The sequence below is a fragment of the Typopeltis vanoorti genome, chromosome 14, assembly GCF_054136105.1.
Source record: "Typopeltis vanoorti isolate ZY-2024b chromosome 14, IOZ_Tvanoo_1.0, whole genome shotgun sequence".
In the NCBI taxonomy this organism is placed as follows: Eukaryota; Metazoa; Arthropoda; class Arachnida; order Uropygi; family Thelyphonidae; genus Typopeltis; species Typopeltis vanoorti.
In genome coordinates, this window is record NC_143562.1 from 55,863,863 (window position 1) to 55,891,749 (window position 27,887).

At 35.8% G+C, this 27,887-nt stretch overlaps 1 protein-coding gene and 1 non-coding gene across 2 annotated transcripts; one reads left to right on the top strand and one right to left on the bottom strand.

The window, feature by feature from the left end:
* On the top strand, positions 1–25,216 carry LOC150099494 (uncharacterized). The gene is made up of 3 exons (XM_090404436.1): positions 1–86; positions 24,493–24,650; positions 24,991–25,216. The coding sequence occupies exons 1-3, from the start codon at positions 20–22 to the stop codon at positions 25,171–25,173; spliced, it is 408 nt and encodes a 135-aa protein (XP_090260562.1). The 5' UTR covers positions 1–19; the 3' UTR covers positions 25,174–25,216.
* TRNAV-AAC (transfer RNA valine (anticodon AAC)) lies at positions 23,802–23,874 on the bottom strand. Its single transcript has one exon. It is a non-coding gene; the product is annotated as a tRNA-Val (tRNA).
* Positions 25,217–27,887: the final 2,671 nt, after the last annotated feature.

Genomic DNA, 27,887 nt, shown 5'->3' on the forward strand with positions numbered 1-27,887 from the left:
CCTTTGGACATCGTCTGACATGTGCAGAATTTTAAAAAACTCTTCAGCATTCATCTCATTGCTTTTATTGATATGGTGTGGTACAAGTAAGTTTTTCACTATTTTATTTACGAGCTATAAATATATTTAATAGTATTCTAAATGATACCGAAAGTCTAAAATACCTATTTTTATTTCCTTTCCAAACTGCTCGATCAAAGTTCTTCTGCAAAGACTGATGCAAACATACTTTAAACTTGTTTGAATGTATCGCTAGAATTACAGCGATTTTTTTTAACACATAAAATATGTTAGAATTTTAGTGGTCAACGTTTTGATTTAATTTCTTCGCTATTTAATAGGAATTATAAGTAAAATACTTAAACCTGTTTAACATGTTAATACTAAATGAATTATTAAAAAGCCATGTATACCTTAACATAATTTAAATAATTCTACATGCGAATAGTGAAATAAAAAATTCAGAACCTTTTCAAATTAGTTGGATGAATTCTTGTTTACAGCAGTAGGTTGTCAACCTTTGATTTGCAAACCTCTTGGGAAACTACTAATGATTTAAACTGGGTTGGGTCTGTATTATTCCTCCCATTTAGTTCGTAATCAACCAAATTTTCATTTTTATAGATGTCAAAACGATCATGAAATCTATTTAACGTTCTCAGAAAGCAAACTTGCTTTACATTTTACAGGTCCATCTATATCGCCGGTATCATATAAATAGGAAAATGTATAATAGATTATATACTTATTTATAGATGGCGCCTGCGTTCGTCGTTCGAGAAATTTGCATTTTTTTTTTTTTTTTGTATACTGACACGAAATACTGATATTTGTTTAGCCAAAAAAATTTAGCTATTAAATGGTTAGATTATTACTAAATAATACTACAAAGTAAACTTTTTATTCATTTGATTATGCTGTTACACACACAGTAAACAAAATTATTACATCAAACTTATGATTAAGATTTCCAAAATGAAAAGTTCGGGATTTCATATCGCCCTTAATTAAGGCAATTATTGTTTGGGAAACCAAACAGCACACGTCTTCATGAATTCGCCATTCTTCCTTCCTTTTTAATATTCTGTTATAATTCTTAAAAATTATATTATTCTATAAAAAATATCGCTTGAGGACGATAAATGCACAGAGAGAATTGATCTCTTCCCAGCGAATGCTGAAATTTGTATCATTTAAGTGACATTCTTTTAAAAGTCAGTTGGCGAAGTATTAAATCTCCTCTATCATTGCCATTAGTTCGGTGTCACCTGTAGGATTTCAAATTCGTATTTTTATGCTGGAAAATCATAGGATATATTTTGGAACTCATCTGTGAAAAATCACTTTCAAGTTTTCTTCTTCATAAGCATTATTATTATTCTGCGATTGCAATAGAATCAAATCGCTTCATCGCAGGAGACCACTCATGCACTGTTTTTTTTTTTTTTTTTTTTTTTATTGACTGAGTGTATTCGCTGGGTTGTCGTCTTTTGCAAAAACAGGAAAAACCTAACAAACATACTCAACTAATAAGTTAACAATTAAACAGGGAATGGATGCATCAGGAGTTAGACGAGTTAGATTTTTATCGCCTCGTATGATATCGCTACCTTGCTTATAAAGTAAGAAATAAATAAGTCATATTTGGTCTCCAGAGCAACATTTTCCTTCATATGCAACCAGAGGCGGGAAGGGGGAATGGAAACCTTTCAGCAAGTTCAGACCCGTCAAGATTGATTGAAGACGGTAGTAGATTTTTATTATTAATAAATCCAGAAGAGGCCTTTCACATTTGCTTCTTTTAGAAATGAATTTTTTTACTTATAAACACTTCGCATTATCTACAAATAATATTCATTAGTCGCGCAACTAATTATACGAAATAATCATATTTGAATTTTATGTAATCAAAAAGGCTTAATCAGCAACCAATCATATTTCAAAGTGGTTTCTTTTATTGATGACTCTTACTAAAAGTGAGGATCATTAAAATCTAAGGAAGTTTCGCTTCAGGAAGAGAAACTGCCTTAGAATATTTTTAGAGTTCGGAAATGTTAAAATGAGTGAATTATAATAATTTTGATATATGCAAAGACAAGTAAGCGTGTATATACGGATGTTATTCATAATTTTTTTGACTGATTCATTTGTTAAATGTGAAGATATCAAAACACAAATATATATCTTAATAACAGAAACAATCTTATTATTACACCGCAGTTTTTTTTTTTTTTTGCCATCTACTCTCATTTCTGAGATTTCTCTCTCTCTCTCTCTCTCTCTTTCAGACTCATTAAACTATAACGATAGTTTGATGCCCCCCCCCCCTCAAAAAAATTAGGTATTCAGACCTTTCTAAGATTAGCACGCGCGTGAGTTTCAATACAAAAGAATAGCATTCGGAGCATCAAACTATCGTTATTAGGCACTGTTCAGTTTTCCCAATCTTTCATTTCATTTACTTTCGCTTTTTTTTTTTTTTTAGACCGCGTTGATGGAATAATATTTACATAAAATGAACATTTATATTCTGCTACAAATATCGCTTGTGTTATGCTGAATGGAAAGATCCATTTGTTGCACGGCAAAGCAACAGTTCTATTACTTATAAAAAAAACATCGAACGAATCAGTCTGTTTTTAACGGTGAAAAGCATTAAAATGCAGATCACGTTCTTCTAGCGCAGTTGTATCTCTCGTGTACATAAAGGGAACTTTTCGAAAATCAGGCTCATGTTTTGGATCACGTCAACAGGATTCTTTTTTTTTTTTATTCGATGATTTTAAGATTGGAACTAACTGATAAAACTGCCAAAAGAGAGAGAGAGACTAAATTCAGAAGGAAAAGCTTACGAATATTTTTTTAAAGTATAGGTTGAAATGTTTTGTATCTGTCGAAGTCAGTGTATATTCTAATTCTATAAGGAGAGGGGCCACAAAGCCTGTAGAAAATCAATACCCTCAATGGTTATGGATAAAGAAAAAAGTAAACTATTGATGTTCTTTTTTTGAAGAGGTAGGGCTGTGATCTTTGGGGAATACTTCATGGAGAAGAATGTTCCACAGAACCGATAGAATGAAAGATGAATGCGAATGGTAAGTTCGTTGGGTTTGCAATTCAACTGTAAAAGAAGTTGGGCAGTTGTTGCTTATGTTATTGCATGTTTAGCACGTTTGAAATGATAGATACCAGTGCTACTAAACAGCATTCACGGGAACTGTAGAAGAGGAAAAAAAAAAAAAAAACGGAACCTGACCGTTTGTGAATCAATGGCTGGAGAGTGTGTGAAAGAAGTCTTTGATTAGCCGAACCCTCTTCTGAATAGCATCAAGAATTTTAGAGAGGTGTTTGGTGTCTGATCTTGATTGTTAAAATGAATATTGTCAAAAGGTAAAGGGAGAAAAATTAAGATCCTTTTTGCGTTGATAAAAATGTGTTCCAAGCATTGAAGATGATTAGACTGTCATCACTCCACTGTAGGATAGTACAGAGATCAGAATTTAGGGCACCTGATTATAGATGATTTTTTTCTTGAAGATAATCTTGAAGCTTGATCACTACGAGGTAAATCAAGTGGAACAAGAAGAATGAAGGGTGCTTTAATCATAAAAACTGTGGATAGGGTTTGAGGTCAGTGGAAGAAGGAGATCGAGGAACACTTGCATGAGTAGGAAAATCTGAAGAGATTTTCAAAAATTCAACCAAAATTTCAAAAACTGAAAAACCCTACAAAAAATGAATTCCACATTCACTTCACTTTCAACATTTTTGGTATAAATAATAACTTAAATAATGTACAATATCACCAGCAGACATGCAAACCTGCTCTCCTGTTTTTGACAGAAACCCAAATTACTAATACACCAGCCATAGCGCATCTTAACTGTCCAACTACACCCTGTATGATTTCTTCTTCGCATAAGAGTGCCACTGGTGCTTTTGTGCATCTGATACCTTGCGAGGGGATGCTTCATGCCGAATCCCCTCTTTTGACATTCTGTAACAAAGGTTTCTTTGCCTTATTATGCGGGTGAGATTAATGCTACCGAAATGAAGATTCTTTAAAAGGGTTAACAGAGAAAACGATTTCCATGTCGACAGCACGAGTTAAATGAACTGCGTGCGACAGCTGGGTTGTGGTTACCTTGATCGCGTGGCAACGGCTCGAGATCAGAGTACGAGGCGATCGTCACGACTGTGGTAAAATATCCAAATAACAGACGAACTCGTTCTCTACAACTCCACCAATACTGAAAATCTTTCGGACCGCTTTGACTTATTATCCTTCAGCTTGCTTTCCTGCATTCCCACTACCCTAACCGTGAAGTTATCTTCCTTAGTGATTTTCATTTTCAGAACTTCAATCGGTACCCATTTTCGAATTCCACTGACCAAGTCGAAGAAAGCTGGTTTTTATTTATTTTTTTTCCCACGAAAGGTTTATTTGTAAACCGTGCATTTGTACCGTGGGCAGGCTGAGAATTTTTTCTTCTATTTTTATATATTTTTCGGTAATTTTATTTATATATTCGGGAAAGCTTGCTCTAGAGACCAAACATGGAACTTTTTCAAGTCACTTCAGACCTCTAATAAAAGGGAAGGTGGTCTTATCGGGCGATGAGTTCATCTCATACCTAAAGAAAATCATAAACATTCATACCCAAGGCGGGATTCGATGAATAATCCAAATTATAATATATATAAAAAAAAAAAAACGAACCTACAAAGACTAGGAAGAAGACCATTGTTTTAACCAGAGTAAAGAGAAATGGTTTTGCTTATTGTGCGACTGTATTGCATTAGTGACGATTCTTTCAATGTCAACCTTGACAATTGTTTACGAATAGGAACATCATCGTACACTCCCAACTGGTAGAAATTAGTCAATGAAATGCGATGCCAAATATCACACTAATTTAATTAATTTGACGATATATACAATATTATTTTTTATGCTTTTATAATTTTTAACTATATTTCTATATATTTTTAAATACACCTGAGGAAAAACCTCTTATGAAATTGTGTTTTGTTATTTATAATAATTATAATGACAAAGAATGATTATCAAATAATTTAGTTGTATATTACATGTGTATTTATTCTATTTTCATAGTTAATTTGTTAACTGTTATCATTTGATATCATAAGCAAGTATAAATTTTTCATAGAAAAAATATTGGTGCCCGCCACTCTCTTCCCAATCTCGAATGCGCCCGCGACCACAAGCAGGTTGAGAACCCCTGTATTAGCCATTCACATCCTGTGTACTTTAGCACTGGAACAGCGCTAAAGTGGGAGGATCTATAAATGTTTCTTCTCCTTTTTCATGGTTAGCCTACTGTTTTCGTTCTCCAGATAGAGTAGTGAAAAGATTAATCCGAACAAGCTGAATTTTCGTCAAATTTTTGGTTTAAGTTTCAGTTCACAATAAGTTTGGTTTTAGTTCATTATTTTGGTTGAGTGCTGCGTGTTTCAATTGTCTCTACGATGTTTATTAATAATGTTGTGTGTTTTAATAGCAAACACGTTGACATTCGTAGTGTTTTATTCATTTTGTGTAGCTATAAAATAGATATACAGGGTGTTCGGGATAAATTTGACAGTTTCGTAAGGAAAAAGAAAATCTTCTTTGTATCTATTAAATTTAATGAATTGACAAAAAAACATTACAGGCAGAGTTAATTACAATACTATCAACAAGATTTACTCAAAATAACCACCATTAGCATCGATCACAGCTTCAATTCTGCGTCGGAACCTCGAACAAGCTGATGCTACAGTCTCCCTGGGAAGGGCCGCAAAAACTGTTTTAATTTTATCCATTAACTGGGCTTTTGTATTACTGGAAGTGCGATTGGTGTCTTTTTCAACTGCGCCCCATACAAAATAATCCATGGGGTTAAGGTCTGGGGAGTTTGGAGGCCAAACATTTGGACTGGTGAAGTCGTAGAAATTTTCAGACAACCATTTTTGACTTTTCCCAGAGGTGTGGCAAGGGGCCGAATCCTGCTGCCATACATACGGCCTACCATTGCCTACCCTTGTTATCCAGGGCTTGACTACAGTCAGCAACTCCACGAACAAAGCCCGAATTCCAATGCCAGGGTTCTTCAACACCTGTTCCTGCAGATTTGCGAGGAATTCTGCTGTACGAACGCAATCAGATCGTCTGCTAGGGATCTTTCTTCTTGCTACATCCTCGTAGTCACCATTGCAAGTCTCTAGTTCATGCCTGATTGTTTTTACTGTATTCAGGGAGCATTGGGCAGCAGTCGTAATATCCTTATTTTGATGGCGGGCACGAATCATCATGATACAAGTTATTCTCTTCCATGATTCAGGTGGGTTCCAGCTATCCATCCTTTCTGACATCTTGTATGTGAATGAAGAAGGGTCCAAACTTTTAAATGAAGAGAAGTGTGTGTTAATACATGTAACTTACGGAAAAATATAATTAATTATAAATATGTCAAATTTATCCCGAACACCCTGTATCTCTAAGAAAGCGTTCAAAAATATGTAATCTTTTTCAGCACACATCTATGACTCAAAGACAAATTGCCAATGAGTGTGGTGTTAGTTTGGGTACATTAATGCAATTCTAAAGAGATTTAGGGAGATAGGTACATTTTCTCCTGACAGGAAAGGAAAACGTGGGCGAAAAAAGGAAAACTACACTTATTCAAGATCGTTTACTAGTTAGCAAAAGCAAAATGAATCTAAGATTGTCTGCTCTAGACTTAAATAGAGACTTGGCAGCTAGTGGGGTTAATGTTTCTGACATGACAGTCCGTCGAAGATTGCTAGAAGCAGGGAAGACTGCCTCAGACCAAAAAACAAAGAACTGTGATGAAGGCTATGCAGAAAAAGAGGCTCCAGTGGGAAAAACGTGTACAAAGATTGGACTGTTGAGAAGAGAAGAAGGTCATATTCTCAGATGAGAGCCATTTCTTTGTCCAAGGAGAGCGAGTACACTATGTTCGCAAATCAGCGACTGAGAAGACCTCTCCCACCCACCTTCAACAAGCTCCTAAACACCCAGCTGAAAGATGTTCTGGGGTTGTTTTACACGAGGTCCAGGAAAAGTGACCAATACATAAAAATATTGGAGAAAAGAGTGGTCCCACAGATCCAGGAAGACAAGCATCAAAAAGAAAGACAAAAATTCAAAAATCAATTCCAAGCTTCAGTGGTCGGGTAACTCCCCTGATATTAACCTAATAGAAATTTTGTGGGCAATAGTGAAAAAGAGACTTGGAAAATTAAATTGTGATATAAAGGAAATCTTAATACAGTCCATTATAAAAGTATGGTTTCGAGATGCAGAAATAAGAAAAATGTGTTCCATGTTGGTAGAACACATTTAACGCTAAGCGAATTAATGAACTTATTAGGAACAGAGGAGCTCATATCAATTATTAGATAAATTGGGAGTTTAATTTTTGTACTTATTTTCTTGTGAAATTAAATTTTCCTTTAAAATATGAGTGTGCGCTTCACAACCATATGCCTGGGGAAGGAGTGTCCTAGGTTCGATTCCCGTCACTGATGTGAGGAGCTGAAGGATCTTCCTCAGCCAAGTTAGACGGACCTGGGCGTGAATAGTAGGGTTTTTTCCTCAGTTTATCCTGGGGTTTTTTATCCCGGAAAGCAGGCAAACCGGCCTTGAGAACTGAACACTACAGGACATATGCTACACCAGGGCGTATGGCTGACCACCTTATCCTGTAAACGGTTTGAGGTCTGATGATTAATAAATCCAAGGTAAAATAGGGTTAAAGGAAGATGAGATGAGATGAAATACGAGTGTTCGGATTAATTTGTTCGCTACTGTACATGTAATTTTGTTACAGAAATTATCGATGATGCTGGAATGAGAGCCTTCATTCCCTGCTCTGTTCAAAATTTCTACTACGCATCCAAAACACGAAGTGGGCGAGAATGGGGAGGAAAAGGATATTTAAGTGGCTTGAGATAAAATCTTCAGCTCCATTCACAATCTAAAATGAAACCTGCAAGACTTACAAAAGAATCATTCGCTGGATTAACTTTGACTTTGAAAGGGGGGAACTTTCCGCCCTATGCCAATGTCAGTAGTGCTTTTTGGCCCCCTTGCATCTTCCCATCTGTGCTCATATCTCTATCTCACGTAGTGACATCATTACAGCATCACCTGAAGATAAAGCTGATCTCGTGGCATCATTTTCTATAACGATCTTGCATAGATGATCAAGTAAGTATCATCTTTGCCTGGGCAATGCATTGCATGCCTCATATGGTCTTCTGCCAGGAACATCACAATAATCTTGAACAACGTGAATACAAAAAAGGCTTCTGATCCTCATAGTATCCGAACAATTGTACTGAAGAAATGGACTCCAGAATTAAAATCTGTTATTTATCATCTCTGAAGTATATTATACTCAGTCGGCATCTACTCCTCGGAGTGGTTGTGGTGGATCGTTGTACAGGGGGTTCCAGACAGGGAAGGGATAGATGTCCGCTACTGAACTGTCTGCCGGTTGCTCTCACCAAAGTACTATCTCAGGTGATGAAAAGAGTCATCGACGATTAACATCTTCGATACCTGAGGAACTGTCGACTAATCCGTGACCATCAATATTGGTTTCGTTAATCAAGATCTACATCAGATCTCTCCGTCCACATCACTCTCCTCTGGACACGTGCATAGACAGGTTTAGAGAAACTTGCGCTATTGCACTTGACATTTACAAGGAATTTTATAGTCTGGATCGAGGGCTTCTCAGCTAACTACTATTTTATGGTCTATTTCACCTATCCCTTTCTTCAATCACTCTTCTTTCCTAAAACTTCAGGCTCAGATGAGTGCTAAGCCATCTATAATAAATGGCTTAGCACTCATCTATAGATCATGTTTCGATGGGACGATAGCAACCTACTCACCTTCAGTGTTTCTGGACAAGATTTTTTCCCCGCAACTAATCTTCTCACTTTGCCTTTGATAATGCTCAGCTTGACAGCTACAACCAAATCTCTCTCTCTCTCTCTCTCCTCGAACAAAAAACCTTGAGTTTTTTTATTAAAATCCTAAATCCACTCAACCTTGGAATAATGCTATCACGCTTGGGATAATGCACCTAAAACCTCTAAAAATGCGTCATCTGTACAAGAGAGTTCGGTTCAGTTCATTGTCGATTCCTCTTTGAAAGACTCTCAGTCGCTACCTCAAAGATGGCTAGTTTTTGCAGTGTCTCTTATGCAGATATTTCAGTTAGTGTTGTTTAGTAAAACTGACATCGATCGTGTTCCCCACATTTCTGTTAAACCTGCAATAATACGAATAAGAGTTTAGTCGGCGTCCTCTTCTAGTTGAACTGCTGAGAGTCCGGGCCTGCTGCTGCTCCCAATCGTAGCTCATTCCCTCTATTTTTGTTCGGTGGAACAGCCTTCCCCCATTAAGCATTATCCAAAAATTGCAACCTCTCCAAAAAGTATATAGATATGAACAATTCCAGCAGAGGAATGTGAAGCATTTGGCACTTTCTTCATTGGAGTTCTTTAATAAAACTAACAAAGAAATAATTTTGAGTAATAAAACAATAAAACCAGATTACATGAAAGATAAACGGCATATGAATACGAGAACGGCTGCGGACAGTTTTGCTAGAATATCAAACTTAAGCTTACTTTAAGGATATCTTTGATCTATCCTCAGAAGCGATCAACTGGATTAAAAACCTAAATGTTAAAATATGATTAATCTTTTGTCTGATGCTTGTCATAAATTTCATATTTGTATTTGTCTGAATGTAGATGTTTTATTTTCTTTTATTCATATTATCATATATGTGTGTATCTTATCTATATTCGTGTGTATTTTATCTTATTGTCTTTTAACCATGTGTGCAAGCCATACGATAAATAAATAAATAAATAAAACGTAAATATTCTACCATGAGAGAAAAATTTATTATTCATTATTCAAATGATGAAATAATTAGATGTTGTTTAATGATTTAAGGAGTAACATGAGCATACTTTATTATTTTGGATGTAGAGGAAATTAAAATTCCGGGATTTCCACGGATATTTATCCAATTCTCGGAATTTTTTTAATCCCATAAATCAGGCGAGATTGGGAATCTGATCTCCAAATCTCGCTATAATAGGTTGATTATAGTCTCGCTATAACAGGCGTGAAAAAAATAGGTTGATTTCTTAACGGAGTGACGTCTCATAGCTGCAGTTAATTAAAATGTAATGGGGATTGAGTTCAAGATATAGGACGTAAATAATCCCAAATCGTGCTTTTATATAAGCGTTTTCACACAAATGAGAACTTTTACAACTTAAAAAATTTGATTCAACACAATAAATAAATAAAAGAAAGAAAGAAAGATGAAAATAAGTGTGCAAGTAAGGCGAAACAAGTGGAAAATACACAGCTTAGAAAGAAGTCAACGGATAATCCCATGGACAAGGTGCATCGTGCTATGTAACGAGTTAACGCGTTTGTAGCCGGTATAAATTGAAGGGATGATGATGATGATCCCAAATAAATGCAATGTGTGCGGTTGAAATGGCTGGAGAAAGGAACTGACGGAGTCTGAAAGAGGCGTTGTGGTGATAGGATGCAATGTTGCAGGCCTATCTATTCGGCAAATTGTTGACAAATTGGGCCATGCCAAGTGACGAATCTGCGATACCATACTGAGATGGAAGCGTAGGGAGTCAACTGCAAGTGCTACCCACATGGACGACCCACCCACATTCACCAAACGTGATCGTAAGGATGCTACGTAGGATAATACGTAAAAACCGCCATTCGTCGGCTGACACGTTGAATGTAGGGTTCCGGGCAATCGACTGGAACCGAATCTGCACAAAAACATTCGAAACTGAGTTTCCATGGTAGGATATGTGCAATCCCCCGACATTACCCGTCAGATGGATGGGTAGTGTGTGTGGTGGCTATCAGGTGAACGTCTCTTACCAGAGTGCGTAACTCCAACTATGATATTTGTAGATGGCGGTGTAATGGTATGGTCCTATTTTTCCTGGTTTGGCCTCCGACTTCTGTTTGTGGTGGCACGAACATTGAACTCTGAGAGGTATCTGAACATTATGCAAAATGCAATGCTTCCTACTTTGTGCCGTTTCTGTGGAAGTGACCATTGACTCTTGCAGCAAAACAATACACTGTAGCCTTATGATAAAACATTGTCATAAGGCTGCTGCTGTAACTGCGTGATTTGTGGACATGAACTTGACTGGCCTCCACAGGGCCTTGATCTCAACCTTACTGAACATCTGTGCGATGAACTGGAGCGTCAGGTGAGGTCAAGAGACATCCGCCTCTACATGAGTCCAGGACCTCATTACATACATACAGGAAGAATGATCCAAAATTCCCATTGATCGCTATCATACGCTTGTGGAAAGTATGCCTCATAGGGTTGCTGTAGTCATCACAGAGAAAGGAGGTCCTACATCTTATTTAGGTGGGCATCATGGTTATTTGTTCCTCACACTGTGGTGTCCGTTAAGTTATTTCCAAGCAGTGTATATCCTTAATGCAACAAGATGTTTTTTTAGTTATATTTTGCAGTTGAGAGAAAATCTCTAAATAAAAATTAAAAACTTAAAGGCATTTTTCAGTTGAAGGGGGCATACAATTAATCATTAGTCACGGATATTCATGTTGTTAACTATAATTCGAACTCATATTGTTAACATAATAAACACCATTCAATACAATAGAATATTTTAAAAAAAAACATCTTATACAAACGTTTCACTAGAATTCGAATTCCAAATTTGATATGAATAATCTATTTTAATAAACTGTTCGAATTTTGTTAAATTTCGTAATAACGAATTATAAAGAATAATACAAAATATTCAAGAGATGCATGAGTTCAGTATAATTCTTACCTAGTCTATACACGAAGATGAGGATAGGATACTTTTTTCTTCTTTTTTTTTTTTTTATGTTACTTCCGCCCACAAAAGGTATAAACATATAATACCGCACGTGAGCTAAGAATTTTTGTCTTATTTTTGTAATATATTTTTAGTTTTTTAATTTAATTTTTACATAGACCGGAAACAAACATCGAACTTTTGAAGCTACTTCAGGCCTTTCATAAAAAGGGTCGGTGGTCTCACACACAGGGGGATGAAATTAATCTCCCACCACATTCACAAACATCCATGCCCACGGTTGGATGGGAACCCGCAGTTTGTTGGTTGGTGAGCGAATATTCTAACCTCCCGGCCAGCCAGGTAGGCAATAATAAATGCAATAAAAACGTGAGCAATAATACAAATTTCTCCAGTATCGGTTGATTGGTATTTGTGTTAATAATGCAAAACACGATACACGCAGGAACTACTGTTTTTTTTTTGTTTTTTTTTCATGACTATCAAAGAAATTAATTATAAAACATATAAGAATGCGTAATATTGTAAATAAATCCGTAATTAATATGTAACTGTTCGTCTGACAGAAGCAGCATTGCTGCGTCAAGTATTGAACTGTAATACGCTGATCACAAAGGCAGTTCGTTTAATGAGAAACTGGATTCGGAATAATGTATTCTTAACGTTATATAAAGACGCTGATTGAAGTTCACAGCTGGATTGTATCGACCTCCACGGCAATGATCAGCTGTTCATGAAAGTTCAATAAAGAATAACTTCTAAGAACAATGGTTAGTTAAACTTTCTTTCTATAAATTCTTGCCAGGACCACCTGCGTTATTAATAAAGGCCGCTTACAAAGTTGACTACGTCAAAGTCTCCGGTGATGATCGATATTTCTGAATTCTACTTTCTAATCACTGCTATACACATCTTTGGTCGCTTCAAAGATTTGCGAGGATGACACCACATTTATGCTTCGCTAAAGAAACACCTTTACCTTGACATTTAAATCTCATCTTTAACAAGATTCAAATCACTTTTTTTTAAACTGTGAATTATTGTTAGTTGATGCTCAAGATACTCGCTGATTTGTTAGCGCGATCCGAAAGTTTAAAAGCAAATATAATTAAAGCTTTTTCTTAATTTATTTGTGCAAGTTGATATAGGATTTGGTGGCCTTCTGGGGGGGGGGGGGGGGGGCTTTCGTCTAGCAAATGGACAGAAAATGGCTGAAGAATAATGAGAAGAAGAAACTGGAATAGGTTAGAGTAATATTGGAGTGGAGATATTGGGAAAATTACTAAATAAAATAAGTATGATTTAACATATAATTCGTTTTTATAATACGTTCAAAAATTTACTATAAATTAGAAATTCTGAAAGGCCGGCCTGGTTGGGCGAGTGGTATCCGCTCTCCAGCCAAGAGGCTGAGGGTTCGAATCCCGCCAAGGGCATGGATGTTTGTGCTTGTCCTACTAACCAATTACCACACGTACTGCTATGACCTATGTCCTGGCGCAGTATGATCCTTGATGTCTTTGCGCCATTAAAAAAAAAAAAATTCTGAAAGAAAAAAAAAATTGTGCGCGCAGATACTAGGCGTATGCGCTCCCTTTTTGACCGGTATGCACGTGCACACCTTAGAAGGAACATTGATTCAGACATTTATTTTAATTTTTTTTGGTTTGAGCATTCTTCTGTTAATGATTAAAACAACAGTTATTGAGATTATTACCACAACAGTACCTATGCTAAACGACAAAGATCAATAATCTTTTTTTAAAACACTGAATCTTTTTAAACTAAAATTAGCGATAGTTCTGTTAAAAAACGAGGGTGAATGTCTTCTATCACTCACTGCAAATGAAACTTTGCGCGCGTGTGTGTGTGTGTGTGTGTAATGGGAGAGACTGATATATCTATCTATCTATACATATATACGCTTTTGAATATTTAATAAAATATACTATTAATCCATGCACCAATGTAAATAAAGCTGGGGAAAAAATATAATTTTTAGCATATTTCAGTGTTGCTCATAAAATATCCTTTTAGATTTTGCCAAAACATTTGACAGAATTCCACCCTGAAGGTTACTAAAAAAACTCAAAAGGATGGGTATGAAAATAGACTTGCAGCATAAATTAGAGCGTGCCTATCTGAGGTATCAAAGAGTGGTGCATGCTGACTCTAAGACACTGTTCCTTAAATGATGTTCCGCGGCACCTTAGGGTTCCTCGAAAACTTGTAGGGGTGCTCTAGACTCTAGAGCAGTGTTTCTCAACGTTTTTTGGATCATGCCCCACCTCAACGTCTCAAAAATTTTGATCCCCCCCCTAGCATAATAGTCAGCCAAGTTCTGAAAAAGTATAATATAAATATGTACATGTACATTTTCAAATTCCCCCCCCCCCAAAAAAAAAATATTGAAATTGTCCCCCTGTGGGCGCGTACGCTCCACGTTGAGAAACACTGCTCTAGAGCATACAAACATTATGACTTTTATTAGATGTGATTTCTGGATAACACCTAGGTGACTGAGAAAGTACGAATTTTTATTCAAGTTTATTTATTTAACTGACTATTTCTGGAATAGTTATGTTACTTTATTTTTAACGTTATGGATCACACGTCTTCTTGATTAAAATATTTTTCAGCCAACATTATTTATCATAACCCTTTCCGATAATTTTCACACAGGTTCAGAGAAAAAGAAATATTTTTTATGTAGCGATTCGCAGTTTCAGAAAGTTTAAAAGACACTCCTCTAAGAGAATCTAAGGGATGCTAGTGAGGTATCAGAGGGTTCTGTCTTTGAACCACTCCTATATTAATATCATTAGCGATTGTATAAAAGGAAACATTCAACTGTAAATGATGCAAAATAAGTTCGAGTGATGAGGGACATTTCTGAGAGAAAATCCTTGTAGGCTGACTTGTAGGTTTGATTTGCTGTAATTACTTTATTATATATTCTCTGACATGAGAGTTTTATATTTCACTTCACTAACTCTGAATCAATACTATTTTGCAATCTTCACTATCATATACTTTCATGTGATCTGCAAATTTTAGATGCATAAGACTGGAAAAGAAATTGCTATTGTTCTATGAGTTCTACGAAATTATCTTTCAACGAAATATAATATTTTCAAAAACCAGTTCGTGATATGCATAATACGATCGTATTCTCTGATTACGGCCAGCCACAAAATTCCGCTAACAGTAATCGATATAAGTACCTGTTTTATATACAGAATCTTCCGCCACATAAACAAAAAAAAAAAGTCATTACTAAACGTGTCAAGTTAAAAAAAAAAAAGTCTGATACTTTTTTGACCATAGATAGCAACTAAAAAATACAATCGATTACAAGTAGGATTAATATTAAATAAAATTTACTTTCAAAGTATCGGTTCTTACTTCCTTTCCGTATTTGGCACAATTAAATACATGCACGAGATGCAATGTTTGTTATACCGCTTTTTACTTCAACAAGCAGACGATTTTACATGTAATGTTAATGAATTGATTCTATTCAAATACATAACAGCCAACTACTTTGAAATATTCAAAAATAGGAAATAGGTATAGCATAACGTTTACTGTTATTATTATAATTCTGAAAATAAAACTGTAAGTTTCGTATGCCAACATTTAGCTTTATCTCCAAGTTTATAAACACGCTCTCTGATACCTTTATTAGATAATTTTGGGTGTAATTATTTTCACAAATGCGAACCATATTACTGTAATTATCATGCTTGCTGAAAAACTAAGTTGGAGTTATGCCAAAAATGACTGTGTTGGAACGTCATCTCTACGTGAAATCAATAAAAGCAAGGAAAACGATGTTGAATAATGCGTGCCCGATGTCACATACTGACATGTTATTCAAATAATTTATGGAGTCTGTCAGCATATTTTATACTTGAGGAATCGCGATGATTATACTGCTGAGAGTATGAATATAAAATTTGCAGGTGCTTTTTTACACTTTTCTAATCTGACTAAAACATATTAAAACATATGAGCAACTGACAAGCCATGCGGATAATTCATTGCTTATTAACAAACTATACGCTTGGATTACTTCAATAAGGAGTATTTCTTGGTTGGTTGCTCATGAGATAGTGTCAACAGCTCACATTCAAATTCAAGTATTTGCTGCAATAACAAGCCAGTTCCATTTTTAGTTCTTACTTTGAAGAAACTAAAAGATCCTTTCGTTCTAGTTTCAAAATTGTGTAACTTTTATACACTTTGGATCATCTTTTAATACACCGTAACATCTTGTATTCCCAAAGGAGTAGGTAAACGCTCCTTAATAACCTAAACTTTCTTTTTGAACAAAGATGGACAGCTAGTTTCCACCCCTCAGTGATAGCTGAGTTCAAGGATATCAGTGAATCAACACCTTCTGGGAAGAGAGCACGGCAGACAACTGTCGCCATCTGATAACCCTAAATCTTATCGGGTATATTATACTGCTGTTTGAAGCAATGCGAGATCTATGGCCGATTTTGGAGTTGCGAGGTTAAAAACACGAGTTTGCGAGATGAAACACTTACTTGCGTACTCGGGAACCGACTGAAAAAAATACCTAGGAAAGATTCCTCCAGTTGGTGACTAGAATCGAACATATAGCATATTTCCTAGTGAGACTCAGGGCTATGGAAGTAAGCGCCATTTCCACAGGGCAACATAAATTACACATAAAAATTTAAATGTAATAATCCTTTATTTGCAAAGAATAATATCAGAGAGGAATGTGGAGGAAAGCGAAGCCATTTTAGAAAATTGAAAAAGATACTGTAATATATAAATAAGTACTTATTATTGTTGTTATTATTATAACTTCTCCTTAACACAGCCATAATGTGTCCTTTAGCTATTAAAAACCTGAACTTTAATCTCGTCACGATGTGAGGAACATTTACATTTATAAAGACTTTTTTTTTCGTTTTTCTTTTTAAATTGAAGACAGAAAAATCTTATAAATCGGTGTCATACAGATGTGACATGGATTGCCCTTTCTTGAAGCAAACTTTTGATTAGTTAGAATTACCGCCGTACCAACTAGAGTTCTATGAGATCAACATAACATGTCTGTTAACTGTGTGTGCTTTTCATGCTAAACCTCAGCATGAGAAAGCTACCTCACCTAACCAACTCTTATAACGGTTCCCTGAGTCCTGGCATGATTCGAATTCCAGGTCTTTCCAACCGAACGAGCATTCGCGATCCTGGGACTCCGTGGATGCAGTAGCTAATAATAAGAATACTTAATTATTTAGCCAAATCCTTTCATCAGAAGATACTTCATCTGAGGATGCAACAAAATAACGAACTCCACGAATTATCCAGATCCACTTTCTGCCCAACTAACTTAGATATAATTGCCCATCTGGTTGGCCTAGTGGTTAGCATACACGCTCAACTAATAGGCTGCAGGCTCTAATCCCGCAGTGGGCATGGATGTTCGTGATGGTCTTTTGGTGAAAGATGAATACCTTCGCCTGGTGTGAGACCACCTTCCCGCTTATTGGAGGCCTGAAGTGGCTTGAAAAAGATCCACGTTTGTCCCTAGAGCAGGATGTCCAGACTAAGTAAAAAAATAAATGAAAAATACAAAACAAAATGTATAAATTGATAAAAATAGCAAACAAAATCCTTATCCAGCCCACGCTACAAAATGTACTATAGGTTTATAAAATAACCTTTCGTGGGTGGGAATAACAAAACAAACAAAAAAAAAATAACTAAAGCAGCAATAAAAGAGCCAGAAAATCGAAAACCGCAAGGAGCTTGAGGAATCCCAAAATTATGGAAATTATGTAACAAAGAACTATTGCTTAAATGTTGTTATAATAAACTTGTTTCAATTATTTATTTGTATTTCAATCTTCGCATTCCATGAAAGAAAATAAATCTAGTTTACTAATAAAGAAATGGTAGGTATCCTTGAAATTTGTATATCAAAGTAGCTATTGCGTTTGCTTGTTTATTTAATTTTACAAACTTTAAAAACTAAGCTACGTCATAGCATTCTTTCTAGAACTCAAAGTTAAGAATATTAATAAACGAATCAATTTTGAAATTAGATTGATTTAGGAATAAACATTTTTATTATATACAAATTAAGTTATATACAAATCCAATGAGCTACACAGAGCCTGTGTAGCTCAGTGGATGTGGCGTTTGCATACCACGGCGCTTGGCCGCACGAAGGAAGACTTGGTTTCGAGTCTAGTCGGCGACTAGAGGAAATTTTTCTAAGCCTTTTGTCGACCGGTTCCCGAGTTAGTTGATCTCTGGCACGGGCAAGCAGGTATTTTGTCCTGTAAACTCAAGAAAATCGACCGTAGAACCCACATTATTTCAGACATTAAATATATTGTGTTAGGGTTAGGGACCACGAGATGGCGGCACATTTGAGCCGTCTCTCTTCACTGTGTACCGCTTAATTAGTGATAGCCTTGGGCCATCTGTCTCTGATTGGGTACCAGTGGAGATTGAACTGCCCACTCAGTCTCCAAAAGTTAGATAGGGCTAAATGGCCTCGCCTACTCCCTATATACGGGAATAAAAAGGCGTTAGCTGATTTTTTTTTTTTACAAATTAAGTTTGAAGAAACTCACGTGGTCACCCAATGCTTCCAAGGCATCTGATCGGTCTGAAACAGAGGTCTTCTTACCTACCAACCATCTTGTGGTCTTCACCTGCCATCTGTACTCTTGCTCAAGTTCTTCCTTCTATTTCTCTCTCTCTCTCTCTCACCACATCCTAATGTTGTGACTGTCTTTCATCCAACCTTATATTTGCTAGCTGTTAGTTGACCCCACATTCAAACATAAAGAAAATTATTATTATACTGCGCCACTGTATGTTTGAATTCACACAATTATTGTGAAGGAATCAAGCATAAAATAGCACAACAACAACGTGAACTTACTATAGGCCGAAATTTTCTTACTTATACATAGGGTTTCCCGCAAGATTCGTATTTTAATGAGCGGTGCAATGAAACTGAAATCAGGCAAGCACAAGAATCAAGTCAAACAAGATATTTAATTCTTTCACAAAATTATTCTTACATAAGAAACAAGAACTCTATTAAGATCAGTACAATTTGAATACAATTTATGCATTCTATAAAGTATTTAGATTCTACTCAGCTGAGTGCATCAATTACTGCTAGAACTTATATATAAGGCTTTTACAATTCTCATCCGTTAGGATTTCAACCTAGTTTCACTTTAAACAATATCAATATTCAGCAAAACACTTAAAAAATTAATTCTTTTTAATCTCACAAAATAATCATAAACTTCAATTTTTATCAAACACTTAGCTGGGATTATCAGTATTTATCAGAGGATTAAAATAGTTTTTAAAAGGCTCAGTCTTGAATTTACATATACATTGCGAGATACCACATTCAAACACGAACTAATTCTTCAATGAAGTTTCTCACATTAGTTTCACACGGAAATGTTTTATAATATCACTCAATCAAGCTGGACTAGCTGGCTTCAGCAACACGAAAGTTTACCAAGTTCTCCGGACACAAGCAACACTATCACACGTTAGTTATAGAATAGATATTCTTACTGGTATGATCATCATAGCTTGCACATTATGGAAAATTCTTACATCACTTCTAGGCACTCGATAATCTTCCACTTTAGACGACACAAAACTTATAGTATCCCTGAGTTCAACAACTTATTTGTTAAGACTGGAAAATGTATTTTCTTGCTCGTAATAACTTGTCTTACGATAAATCTCAATCATATTATTATTATCCATTCACTCAGGTAAATTCCTTTACAAGGTGACAGTAAACTATAAATAATAATGAGTTCGAACTAAGATTCATTAAAATCGGAACAACCTTCCAAATCTTTGTTGCGACGTTCGATCTCAGGTTAGGTCACGTCTCACTACCTATCTACACTCACTCCATTTTCCTTCTGGTTCCTTCTTCCTCTACATCATAAATCCTCTCTCTTTTTCCCACCGAAACCACGAAATTATCACGTGATCGTTGTACAGTTCTCAATGCTAAGGCACGCGCTATCATGAAATAACTTAGTTTTCTGACAGTAGCCAATCAAATCACATCAGCAGAGTCCGTTAGAAATACTTTCACTTTCCGTAACAACAAATAAAATGCATATATTACAGTTCACTTAGGACACATTTACAAGTTATATTAATAATTTATACAAGATAAAATAACTAAAAAAAATTACAATTATTATTTCAATGAACAAATAACAGTGAATGTTTAAATTACAATTTATTTAGGAGCAAACTTAGTTCAGGAAATGCAATTCATGTTAAATCATGAATGAAGTATTAATAATTATAAAATTCTTCATTCACAATTTAACACTAACCACAGTTTTGGTGATGACGTTACTCTCCATTTCTCTTATTCGAGAAATACTATAATGCTCAAACGATTCAAGCATCGAGATCTTTCATAATCATTATTTAAGACACTGGTTCATTGCTATCAAAACATTGTCCTGTTTTACTTCCTGAAGAAAGATCTTATTTCACTTCCTCAGACTTTTGATAATGTTTCATCTCCAATCAAGATCAGTTTTCTCTTCTTAGGTTGACTTTCACATCGAGCTTGTCCAGTCATAAGCTTTATAAATTACACTTTATAAATCCCAAATCCAACTGCCCTTAGAATACTGTTCTCAGATTTCGGATGATGCACTCTAAACCTCCCTAAGAAATCTCGATTATAAACAGAAGAGGATAATTCGCTTAAAAGATGAGTCTCTCTCTCTCTATCTGTCTATCTCATACACCATAGACGCTCTGTTTCTACATTGTCTTTTTTTACTGGTACTTTCATGGGAGCTGCACCAGCGAATTGGCCACTACCATTGTTTGGCTTTCCCCTTATCATGTGAGACCACAGCCAATGGTCACCATCCAGACACAATTCAGCTTGAAACTTATGGGAACCAACTTCTCATCTTCTTCTTTCATTTTATCTATCTCTGTTCTTTGAAAACAGCCCTTCCCATATCGTTTTCTCCCAATGAATGAAACCTACAATTTTTCAAAGACGCAGACTCCTTTTTTTTTCTTGTCCACGCATGGTGCGGTTGTGTTATGTTTTGTGACCACTCGTATGCGGGATCGATATAAAACCCTTTTATATGTACATATTCTACGGTCAAGTTTTCTGAATTCTGAAATTTAAAAAAAAAAAAAAAAAAAAACGAATTTCGCTTTGTGTCAGTTTCGAAATCTCGCGCATTGCAGTCCTCCCCTTCCATTATGACTGAGTCAGTTATGCAAATCTAAAGTTCAGAAATCTGGATAGAAATTTAATATACACAAATCAGATAAACCCACCGACACAAAGCCACAAGATGAAAATACGATCTAAGTGTAGAAATTAATATCTGTATTATTTCTGTAATTTCGTGATTAATTAAGGGATATTAATTTGGTGAGCATTTAATGGTCAATAATATGTTACTCAGAAATTTTGGATAAGTAATGAAAGTCCTGCTCTAAGTCCTTCATTTACTAAAGGTATACCTCAACAGCGACCTAAAGCTAGTAATAAATATTTCAACACGAGACTGGCTGTGGATTTCGGTTAACTATTCAAGTCTCTGAGATAATTACAAATACTTTCTAGAGTGCGTAAATTACATACAATTCTAACTTTACTGAAAAGGATCCAAATATATCCGAAAGGGCAGTAGTTTAAAGAGCTAAAATACGTGGAGTGATGTAATAGTTTCCACCTTTTTTGTCAGTTAAGCCAGACTAAGATATAAAAAAAAAAAAAGCCGTCTGCTCATTTTCTGCTTTTGGTGTCCTTGCTTTGTAAAATAAGACTTCAAAATGGAAGAAGAATCTGACTAACTCAGATATCGTGCAGTGAAATACAAGATTACATGCTTCTGGAGTACTATCTGGAATCTGGATTTTCGCCCACTCCGCCAAAAATGTTTCGCTGCCGCTAATAAGGTTTCTGTTGAAGTGATCCGACTTATCAAACGCATCAAAAAAAAAAAAAAAGACAGAAATACAAGCTTGCACAAACGTTAGAGTAGTGATAAAGCAGAATGGAGATAACGGAAGGCTTGTAAATGTGTTCTACTTATTTCTAAATTATAAGGTCTACTTTGGGAAGGGTGAACTGTAAGGGACGGATTAAATAAATTTTAGCAAAACCCTAATGGTTTCCTAAATCACCAATTTCCGGGAAACACATTAGCCTTTCCATTTCTTAATAACCAGCCGAGAAATATAAACGAGCTGGTGACAACTGACGTGTGACCTTCGCTCACTGGTCTATGAAGGGTGGAGCATACTTGTGGGATGGAACTTCGTTTGAAGGTGTCCTACTAGAGAAGATTAATGGAAACGCATTTGGATTCTCACTACGGTACGATCAATAGCGCACTCTTGTGCATCTGCTAAAATTTTAGCAATTGCGTTATAATTTCAAAGGTTTTTCGTGACAGTGATACAACAACCTTAGCTCTCTAAAACTATCTCTCCATGGACCCAATTTTCAAAGTTATCTTCAGTAAGAATCCATTAAATTTTATGAAATTCATTACCTTTAATTGCTATGTGGTGTTCTTTTTCAGAAAGCAAAGTGTACTCCATAAATTAATCCACAGAATTTTTAGATAGTGATCTATATTGTGCGTTTCGAATATCGTTATTATTTCTTGAAAAGGGTGAAATTGTATGTCAAGTCATTAAAAGCCACTCGCTATTAACGAAAAAAAAAAAACATTACAGACTAAAAACAAATATTTATTCACTAATTCAAAAAGTAGCACCTTACTTGCATGAAATTCTGAATCTACGTACAAAAAAGTCCAGATTCAATATGAAAAATGTGCACTTTCAAACACTAACAGTGATAATAAATACAAAATCGTATAAAAATAAAACTGCAAGCTTGTATAAAAATAAAATCGCGTAGGAAAAAAAAGTCCAGAAATTTTTTACATCTCGTCAATATGTCTGGAGTGGAACAGAAAGTTCCTCGGATGACAATTCTCTGAAAGACGATTCACCGAAAAAGATCTAAAGAAAAGCTCACCCAACAATTCAACGAATTTCAATTAATCTAAAAAATAAAAATAAAAAAAATCGCTGAATAACGAACAATTCGTTGAATGAAAATGAATGCATAATTTTTGACGAATTCCTTTTTCGCCGAAACATTTATTCTTCTGCGAAATATTTCCTTTAACGTTCTCATTAATTCAAGCGCGCCCTTGTTGACATTACCAGTGACGCAAACCCCTATTTTAGAACAGCAATCCGTCACTGGGTTAGTGATTCATCCTTCGGTATTTGCCATATGTTAGTAGTGACAGTACTCAAGGGAGGATACTCGTGTAAAGATTAGTATTTAATCACCGTGACCACAAAACATCTTTGATTTATTATAGAATTCCTATTCCCCACACCTCCCTGTTGATCCTACTGTCTTGACTGCTATCATAAAGATCCTGCGAATTATAGTCATTTTTATCTTTGCTTTTTATGAATTTCGTTATTATAGCAGTCTCGTCATAAAGTACTGAATTGAAATATGCTTGCTATAATAATTATATCTCAAGTTTCACACACACTACTTCAGAAATTTGGGCCTTAACTTAAAAAATGCAGTAGATGAAAAATGTACAACTTTTTTTTTAATGCTTACTGGAAGCAAATTATACGATATATGTTCCAGGCAGGAGAACAGCGCTCGTTTGCTATTAGAAACACGTGTCTCTCCCATTTTGAATAATGTGTACTTGTACTTTAATATAATAGAGACCTACAGCATACCAATGCTGTATGTGGAGAGGGAGAGGGAAAAAAAAAAAAAAACTTGTACCTGCCAGGGATCGAACCTGGGACCTTCCGCGTGTTAGGCGGATGTGATAACCACTACACCACAGGTACATGTTACTCCATTTTCTACTTCCTCAGACACAATTTTTTCCATTATTGTCTTGGGTGCAAAAAGAGTTTGAGTGCTAAGGTGATATAAAAACCATACGATATGTACTCTGAAGAAGTTTCTATCAACTATTCACATTGTAGGCCACAGCCCCCCCCCCCCCCGCCAAATTTTTGAAGGCTTACCATGCAAAAACTACTTATCTTGCTTTTCTTATTATTTCTGATTTGCAAACAAGTAAAGGCTGAGATCTAAATTGCAAATTCTAGATCTGCTGAATTATTAATCAGCTTGATCCCCAACCTTTCTAATAAATAAAAAAAAAATTATAAAATAACTTGAAATCTTGCTCTGGAGCCAATTCGGTCCACCGGAAGTATACAACTCAGTCATATAGAGAGTTGTGTACTGTGCTCTCATACTAGTAATGAGAGCACAGTAGCGAGAATGAAAAACTTGAGGCTCGAATTAATCCGTCAGTGCAAATTAAATAAAGATATTAACGAACAGAGAAATGCAATAAATCAAGCGTGTCGAGCTAGCGCATACTGCTGAAATTATGACCTGTAACAGAAGTCATAAATTATAGAAATTTCATACTTTTCTTCCTCTCGTTGCAGATGCTTTGAGACGCGAAGACAAACACAAAGATAAAGTAAGATGTTATTCTTGTAATGCAGATTTCAGCAACGGAGGATTCAATGTCTCTGACTCGTGTTTATTTCCAACTGAAGAAGATGATTTAGCCATATGTAGCAAAAACTCTAAATACTGTCAGGTAATATATCAAATTATTCTTTTTAGCGCATATTTTAGCTCACGATCAACTAATATGGAATATGTTATTACAAGGCAGCATTCGATATTTTTCTTAATACGTTTTTTTTTCTTTTTTTTTTTCCCGGATAAATCGTAAGTGATTGGTAGAAAGTGATCTTGGGACCCTTAAGCTCACAGACAATTTCTTATATAAACTCTAGTTTAATAACTGAAGTAGCTGTTATTTGAAAAAAAAATACTATTTTGTATAACGCATTGATTCAATTGAAATATATGCGCAAACATATGTTTAATAATAATTTTTAAAAAATTCTTTATGTTTTTCCTTTATATTTTAGGCTCTTATTGTTAAAGTTGGTGGGGTGCTGCTAAGCGTGGACCGTAGATGTGCCAAAAGTTGCCAGCGCCATTGTGTCGACAAAGGCTATGGAATTGCCAGGCAAGAATGTACATTTTGTTGTCCAGACAATCCTGCATGTGGCGTGGAGGAACTACTTGATAAGAAGAAGTGGCGAGCTTAGAATATTGGGCAAAGATTAACTATGAGTTGCAGCTTAACGAGGCTTGATGATGTCCTGCTTACAATGTCGATTATTTTATATATATTAAATGTTATAATGTAATTCATTATTATAGCAATGACTGATTTAATCGCCACTTTACCTCCAAGAAACACTGCCCGATAAGCATTTTCAATGTAACTAGTATAAATAATCTTAAACGGGATATTTATTTTATTTTTGTTTTAGCTATTTTTGGCAACATTGTGTGTGTGTGTGTGTGTGTGTGTGTGTGTGTGTGTGTGTGTGTGTGTGTGTGTGTGTGTGTGTGTGTGTGTGTGTGACTTCAAGATATCGTTTCCATTATCTGAATGTCAAACGCTTGGTTATTCGTGATGACGATCGATAACTGACTAAATTAATAATAATTAAGGGGATACAAATCCCTTGTTGTTCAACTGCCAGTAAGCAAAACTCTAAGATCGAGAACTACAAATTGATTAATTGATTGATTAATTCATCAAATTCTTCTTAGAATTTGCTACTCAGTTAGCTCTTTCTAGTGACGTATTTCAAAGGTAATGTGTTATCAGAACGATGACTTATTTGACAAAAAACCATGAGTAACTAGTAACATTACTGGCTTAACGGGTGAAGCAAAAGCTTTTCATATTCCCGGCTATCTTAATAGAGATTGTGAGTTGAGAGAGTTTATGAGCTAATTGCTCGCCCTGAGTGGGCTAGGAGATTAATCTTCAGTGTTGGGGGTTGAGGATGGCTTTAGGTCTTTTGTGCTTAGAATAGTCCATTGCATCATAGTCAGCAACCAGTTGGATCAGTCTGTTAGGGTGCACAGTTGCTTTTGAGAAGAATTTGGTTGCTATAGTCTGCATGAAAGTATAAATATAGGGGACCTCCGTGTCCCGGTGCAGTTCGACAGTTCGGATGAACCATGGGGCGCCCAGGATCATTCTAAGACACTTGTTCTGAATGCGTTGTAATTTGATAATATTCGCGTTTGAAGTATGGCTCCAGGCCGGTGAGGCGTAGGTGAGTATTGGACGAACCATCAGTTTGTATATGAGAAGTTTGATTCTGGTGCTCAGCTTATTGTTTCTGTTAATTAACGGGTAGAGCTGGGCTATGGTTTTTGATGTGTTTGCACAGAGAGTCTTGATATGGGAGATGAAAGTCAGTTTTCTGTCCAGTACTACACCAAGATATTTGATCTCTGTTTTCCACTAAATTTTTGTTTTAAATAGGAGAATATCTTCTTTAGGAAGCACTGATCTTCTAGAGAATAGGACGGCTACGCTCTTCAGAGGATTCACCAGGAGTCGCCATTTGGCAAAATATTGTTCAATTTGCAGTAGGTTTTCTTGCAGTTTCTTGATGGCTAGGTGAGGCTTTAATGATCTGGCCAATATCGCTGTGTCATCAGCGTAAAGAGCTTTAATTGAGGATAATGGGTTGTGTGGTATATCATGCAAGTATAAGGAGAATAGGATTGGTGCTAGTAAGAACCCTTGTGGAACTCCAGCCAAGATGTATTTCTGTGTAGAGACTACTCCACTTAATCTCACTCGCATGCGCCTATCGTAGAGGTATGCCTTGATGAGTTGAATGATTCATGAGTATTTTTTAATTTATATTTAAGGCCTCCGTAGCGTAACTGGAAGAACTATTGGACACTGCGCCTATCGATTGGAAAAGACCTGAGTTTAGCTCACGTCGTGACGAGAGGAATCTTTATATGATTTTTTTCAACCTAAGGTGAGTTAGCCGATACGGAGGTAGCAGGGTTTTATCTCCGGGAAACTTGGGTTTTTTATCCAGCATACAAGACAAATCGGCCAGAGAACACACACGTAATTTACAGACAAAAATACTACTGGGCGATAGATGACACACTGTACAGGTGGTAGAAGTAGCGCTGTGTTGTAGCCGAAGAATTAGATAGACGGCGGTGTTGTGTGGAGCAGTGCCCTCCCGCAGAATCCATGGACTCCTTGGAGGTGTCATATTAAGAATCTTTTACTTTTTCTGTTACTAAGACCGCAGGTTCCATATTGGATTTCAAGAGGCTACAGTTTATTAAACCATACTTTTGTTTTCCTTTAAATTTGTATCATGACATGGCAGATAGGCGGTTTAAATTCGTTAACTTTATGACAGAAAGAGACGGAAAAGATTCAAAAATCCACACAAGTGGATCAAATTTTGTTTACTTTTCAATTGCTTGCGAGGACTTGAAGCGTCGTTTATCCAGCGATCAAAAGTTCGAGCCAAATTTGATTTGCATTATGAAAAGTTTAATATAAAAGTATATACTTTTACTGGTTTTCGAAGAGTCTACTTATCCGTGTCACCTGTCCATGTTTTAAGTTCTTTCTCTCAAACCAAGAAAGAGAAATAAAACAAAAATCATTTTACAGGAGGAGTGTGTTGAAACGGATACAACACCCAATCGACAGAACAAGCTCGCCTAATGACCTTCATTTATCGCAAGGACGTTGAGTATCTAATCCAGGCCCTACGGCAAACATTTTTGCAGGCACATCTTATTCACGAATAATTCGATAATATTCAATCACAATATATATGTATAAGTTAGATAACATTTCATATAAATTCATATAATTTATTTATATGAACATCATGTTTATGGAAAAGCAAACATGCCAGCATGCTCTCAGAAAACCTAGGGGAAATTATACCCCCACTTCTCGGAGCTC

What these genes read in the sequence shown, in the direction of transcription:
- LOC150099494 (XM_090404436.1), top strand. Translation starts at nt 20, where the DNA reads ATGTGCAGAATTTTAAAAAACTCTTCAGCATTCATCTCATTGCTTTTA. An exon ending in ATTGATATGGTGTGGTACAA is followed by an intron (nt 87 to 24,492) that starts GTAAGTTTTTCA and finishes CTCTCGTTGCAG; the next exon opens with ATGCTTTGAGACGCGAAGAC. An exon ending in AAAACTCTAAATACTGTCAG is followed by an intron (nt 24,651 to 24,990) that starts GTAATATATCAA and finishes TTTATATTTTAG; the next exon opens with GCTCTTATTGTTAAAGTTGG.